The sequence below is a fragment of the Salvelinus sp. IW2-2015 genome, unplaced genomic scaffold, assembly GCF_002910315.2.
Source record: "Salvelinus sp. IW2-2015 unplaced genomic scaffold, ASM291031v2 Un_scaffold2716, whole genome shotgun sequence".
Lineage (NCBI taxonomy): Eukaryota > Metazoa > Chordata > Actinopteri > Salmoniformes > Salmonidae > Salvelinus > Salvelinus sp. IW2-2015.
In genome coordinates, this window is record NW_019944021.1 from 77,326 (window position 1) to 83,450 (window position 6,125).

The following is a 6,125-nucleotide window of genomic DNA, read 5'->3' on the forward strand; positions in this document are numbered from 1 at the left end:
ATCCAGCCTCTAGAGGAGAGACACATCCAGCCTCTAGTGGAGAGGACACCATCCCGGCCTCTAGGGGAGGACACATCCCAGCCTCTAGATGGAGGATAACTTCCCAGCCTCTAGAGGGACAAACATCCAGCCTCTAGTGGGAGACCCATCGCCAGCCTCTAGAGGAGGACACATCCCGCCTGAGGAGGACAGATCCCAGGCCTCTAGAGGAGGAGGATAAATCCCCGCCTCTAGAGGAGAGTACAACATCCCACCTCTAGAGGGAGGACAACATCCCAGCCTCTGAGGAGATAACATCCCAGCTTAGAGGGAGGACAAACTCCCAGCCTCTAGAGGAAGACAACATGCCAGCCTCTAGTGGGGGGGACAACAATCCCACCTCTAGTGAGGAAACATCAGGCCTCTATTGGAGGACAATCCCAGCGGATCACCCAGAAGGCCACCAGACGATTTATCTTGAGAGTTGAAAAGACTACATCTCCCCAGTCAACCTGATCCGGTTTTACGCATCAAGCGTTTGAGTCCATCCTCCACTGTCTCCATACAAGTCGGCTTTGGTCTGCCGAGGGTAAACTGCAAACCACGTTCCGGTCTGCAGAGAGGTTCATCGGCTGCCACCTGCCTCTCCAACGTGGTCACTACCGACTCCGGCAGGAATGCATGCAGGAAGATTATCGCGCATCCCTCCACCCTGGTTACCCCCCCTCCCTCCTCACCAAAATTTACCGCTGACAGATCACCTCGAAAGAGTCTGTTGGCCCTCACCAAAGGCCATCTGGCCCATGAGACCAGCTCTGAAGCATCTCTGACCGTACTCTAAGCACGCACTAGACTGCATTCACTCTGTCCAATTGCTCTGCATGAATGTACTGTAAGTTGTCATTCACCGCTATATCAACCGTAATATCCCAAGATATCAACCGTATCCCAACAGTATATCAACCGATATATCCCACAGAAATCATGTATTCAACCGTATACCCACACGTATGTTCAACCCATATACCCACAGTATTCAACCGGATACCCACAGTATAGCAACCGCTATACCACATACAAGTCCATATTGCAACCGTATATCCACAGTATATCAACCGATACCCACCAGTATTATCAACCGTATACCCACAGTATATCAACCGTTATATACCCCACTTGCATTCAACCTAGACCCCACAGTATCTAACGGGATGGATCCTACTAGTCAAGGTCGTTGATAGAGACAGGTGTATCCATACTAGTCAAGTGTTGATAGAGAGACCAGGGTATCCATACCTAGTCGGTAAAACAGTGTTCATGATAGCAAGTATAGAGACCAGGCTGTTCCATACTAGTCAAGTGTTGAGAGGACCAGGTGTATCATTACAGTCAAGTGTTGATAGAGGGACAGGGTAGCCATACTATCAGTGTTATAGAGACCAGGTGTATGCCAACTAGCAATAAACACGGATCATACGTAAGTTGTGATAGAGAGACCAGGGTGTATCCATACTATGTCAAGGTGTTGATAGCAGGACCAGGGTGGATCCATACGAGTCAAGGGTTTGGTTTGTAGAGGCCAGGTGTATCCATACTAGTCAAGGGTTGATAGAGGCCAGGGGATCCAATATAGTCAGATGTGGATAGATGGACCAGGGTGATACCAGTATAGTCAAGTGTTGATAGAGGGACCAGGTGTACTACTACAGTCAAGGGTTGTAGAGGACCAAGGGTGAACCATACTAAGTCAAGGTTGATTGATAGAGGGACCAGGTGTATCCACTACGTCGATGCGTTTTAGCTGATGTGGTAAACACACTCAACACCAATGCAGTCAGACACAGGTCCTTCCTTCCTAACACCTTTTTTAAATTGATTTTAATGATTTATTTACCTCTTTATGTTACGAGGCAAGTCAGTTAAGAACACATTCTTAGTTACAAATGCGGCGTACCAAAGCAAAGCCTCCTGTAGGGGACGGAGGCTGGATGTAAAAATACAATAATAAAGACACTATAATATAGAGCAAAACACCACTCACGACAAGAGAAGACAAACACCAACACTACATACAGAGAGCCCTAAGAACAACCGCAAGCAGACACATGGACAACACAAGCATGTCGCAACACACATGCAAACACATGGCTAGAAACACAACATAGTGAAGAACACATGGTACGAGCACAACATGGATAGAGCACAACATGTCAGCAAGCACATGATAGAAGCCACATATAGTATCAGCACAAAAACATTGGATACAAACATTATTGGCACAGACAACAGCACAAAGGACAGAGTGAGCAACCAAGTACATCACACGAAGCAGCCACAAACTGTTCAGTAAGAGGTCCATGTTGCAGTCTTTGAGATGAAGAGATGAGATAAAACTGACCCAGTTTGAGTGTTTGTGCAGCTCGTTCAAGTCGCTAGCTGCACAGCAACTGACAAAGAGGACGCGACCCAGGATGTGTTGTGCGGATCTTTAACAGAAGTGACTGCGAAGGATTGGTATGCTGGAGATAGGGCTGGCATAGTATCTCAAGATAGGAGAATGGGACCTAAAGAGTTTATAAATAAGCAATCACCACTTGTCTTGCGACAGGGTATACGAGATGACCAGTTTACAGAGAGTATAGATACAGGACATTTGTGCCTTATAAGAGATTGTGGCAATCTGATGCGAATGGTAAGAACATCTGCCGCTCTGAGATCACCCTTACCTACTGATTCTGATAATAAAACCCCACTCTTTAGGAAACCTAGGATAGGATAAAGTAATCCTTCTAACCCCCCCCCCCCCCCCCCCCCCTTAGAGTTAGATGCACTATTGTCAATGGTGTTCACTGGACTACATACGGTGAGATGCACACAACTTGTAAGTGCGCTCTGATAGAGCGTCTGCTAAATGACTTAAATGTAAATGTTAATGTGTCGCTAATGTAGCATTGTAGGAGTGTCATCGAATAGGTTGTTTGCAGCTGGGGTGAAGAAGAGAGCGATTACGATAGAGGAAACCAAGTCTAGATCTAACTTTAACCTGCACTATTATATGTGCTGAGACAAGACAGTCACGTTATCTACCATACTCCCAAGTACGTTGTATGAGTGAACTACTCAAGCTCTACCCTCAAGTAGTAGAATCCACCGGTGGCGAGAGGGCATTTCTGACCACCACATGGACCTTAGTTTTGAGGTTCAGAACAAGATAAGGGTAGAAAGCTTGTTGACACTAAGAAAAGCTTTGTTGATCGAGCGTATCACAAAATCGGGAGCCGGCTGCAGTATAACTGTATCATCTGCATATAGATGGATGAGAGAGCTTCCTACTGCGAGCTCATGTTGATGATGTAAACTAGAAGAGCGTGGGGCCTAGGACCGAGCCGGGGTGCTCCCATGTAACAGGCAGTGGATGAGACAGCAGTATGTTCTGACTTTATACACTGCACTTATGTTACTTCCTTTCTTTCATTTCACACCTTAATGTGCACCTGTCCTTCCTTCCTAACACCCTTAATGTGTACCTGTCCTGTCCTTTCCTTTCCTAACACCTTAATGTTACCTCTGTCCTTCCTTTCCTAACACTTAAGTGTACCTGTCCTTCCTTTCCTAACACCTTAAGCGTGTACCTGTCCTTCCTTTCCTAACACCTTAATGCTTACCTGTATCCTTTCCTTTCTACAGCCTTCGTCATGTTACCTTCCTCCTTTCCTTTCCTAGCACCTTAATGTCTACCTGTTCTTCCTTTCCTTTCCTAACACCTTAATGTTGGTACCTGTCTTCCTTTCTAAACACCGTTGATGTTACCTGTCCTTCCTTTCCTACACCTTAATGTGTATGCCTGTCCTTTTCACTTCCTTCCTTGCCTAACACCTTTACATGTGTACCTGTCCTCCTTTCCTACACCTTAATACTTCCTTCCTTTCTCCTAACTGTGATACCGTCCTTCCTCAAACCTTAAGTTACCTGTCCTTCTTCCTATCTAACCTTAAGTGTACCTTCCTTCCTTTCCTTTCCTAACACCTTAATTGTCTACCTTCCTTCCTTTCCTTTCTAACACCTTAATGTGTACCGTGTCCTTCCTTTCCTAACCACTTAAGTGTACCTGTCCTTCCTTTCCTAACACCTTGAATGTCTAACCTGTCCTTCCTTCCTTTCCTAACACCTATAATGTGTACCTGTCCTTCCTTTCCTAACCACCTTAGGTTACCTGTCTTCCTTTCCTAACACCTTAATGTCTACTGTCTTCCTTCCTTTCCTAACACCTTAATTGGACCTTCCTTCCTTCCTAACACCGGTGTACTGCTTCCTTTCCTAACCACCTTAAGTGTACCTGTCCTTCCTTCCTAACACCTTAAGGTGTACCGTCCTTCCTGCTCTTGTCTTTTATAATAGCACTGATTTCACTGATAGCAACAAAACAAAACGTTCTGATAGCAACAAAAACAAAACGTTAACTTCTCAGTAGCCTGAAGTGTAGAGCGGCGGACCAGCAGCGGAACGTGCTGGTTCAAGACCCGAGCAACACAAAAATGGATGGAACTGAACTGGCAGCTGGGAATGCCGCTGTCTCTGATCCCAGGTACCGTCCTTGCCATGTGCCCTTGAGCAAGGGCTCTCCATTGAGTGCCACTGGCTGGCCCTGTGCCTGTCACGTGTGCTGTGATCTGGAGCTGTTGGAAAAGGCAGAACTCAAAGCTCTGATCTTAACGCATGACTGTCTCTCCACTCCCAGCCTGCCACCAAGGAGGGTGAGTCTGCCCATCAGGTGGGCAACAAGACAGAGTGTGGCCTGCTGGGCCTGGTGCTGACCTGAAGAGAGATTACCAGCCCGTCCGCAACCAGATCCAGAGGAGAAACTCTACAGCTCTACACCTTTATCATGTGTTCCTCTATCACGCTGTGTTTCTTCGTGATGACGATGGTGGTTGATGATGATGATCAGCGTGGTGTTTTTGATGTTATTCTTCATGTCAATCATTGTGTACGAAGCCATAGACACATTTCCCCATTGTATGAACGTAAAGTATGTTCTATTTTTGAATTGTATCATTCTAATTCTATGTTCTAATCTGTGAATTCTAATTCTGAATTCTAATTCTGAATTCTACCAGTGTGTACACCTTCAACTGGTCAGGAAGGCCATGTCCACGGTCATCAAACTTACCGGACGGCTCCTTCAGACTGACAGCAAAGGAGCCTCCGAGATCGTCCTCAAGAAGTGAGTGGTTACAACTAGGTCGTAACCACTGAGTCCATGATGGATCTTATTTCAACTTCAGTTTCCAGCACCCAATCCAGAAAGGAAAGAACCCCCCTGAGCTTCTACCCCTAGTCACTTGTACAGATCTTAGATAAGATTCTCTCAGATCTCTCGTTAAGGCCCACAGGCTACAGCTTTGATGTTGGGATAGATGATTGATTGATGATGTCGTCACTGATCTCTCAAGGCTTAGCCGCTGCTCGCCAGGCTTTGGATAGTGGTCTACACTCAGAATGAGACTACCAAGCCTTGACCTCTAACCCCCCACTCCCAGGTTACTAAGATCCTGAACCAGGAAGGCGAGCCGCGGCTGTTCCGTCCCCGAATGAAGACGAGATTGGTGAAAGAAGGGGATCGCAGCGATGCGTGTGAGGAGCTGCGGACCATCTGCGTGGCGTACCGTGACTTCCCTGGCGACCCAGAACCCCTCTGGGACAACGAGAACGACATCTCCATGAGCTGACGGCTGTCTGCGTGGTCGCATAGAGGACCCAGTCAGCCAGAGGTAGCGCGTTAGGTGGGTGTGTGTGTGTGGTGTGTGTGTGTGTGTGATGTGTGTGTGTGTGGTGTGTGTGTGTGTGTGGTGTGTGTGTGTGTGTTGTGGGTGTGTGTGTGTGTGTGGTGTGTGTGTGTGTGTGTGTTGTGTGTGTGTGTGTGTGTTGTGTGTCAGTGAGCTGACTTCCGTCTGCGTAGACGACATAGAGGACCCCGTCAGACCAGAGGTGAAGGCTTCTCATATGTAGTGAGTCATCCTCACTAGTGTAGGGAATGGTCCTATTTGTTCGGCTATTGATAAGGATGATTGACAGGTATGGGATCGGATAAGTATGTCATATTTGTTCGGCTATTGATAAGGATGATTGACAGGTATGGGATCGGA

The 6,125-nt window shown here is 46.9% G+C and overlaps 1 protein-coding gene across 1 annotated transcript in view; it reads left to right on the plus strand.

Annotated features, from left to right (window-relative positions):
• Window positions 1-5,708, plus strand: part of LOC112074612 (plasma membrane calcium-transporting ATPase 2-like) — a 74,314-nt gene extending 68,606 nt beyond the window's left edge. The window contains exons 13-16 of the mRNA XM_024141754.1: window positions 4,718-4,786; window positions 5,097-5,203; window positions 5,365-5,386; window positions 5,520-5,708. Coding sequence (XP_023997522.1) covers window positions 4,718-4,786; window positions 5,097-5,203; window positions 5,365-5,386; window positions 5,520-5,708 — 387 coding nt within the window. The remainder of the gene's footprint in view (window positions 1-4,717; window positions 4,787-5,096; window positions 5,204-5,364; window positions 5,387-5,519) is intronic.
• The last annotated feature ends 417 nt before the right edge of the window (window positions 5,709-6,125 follow it).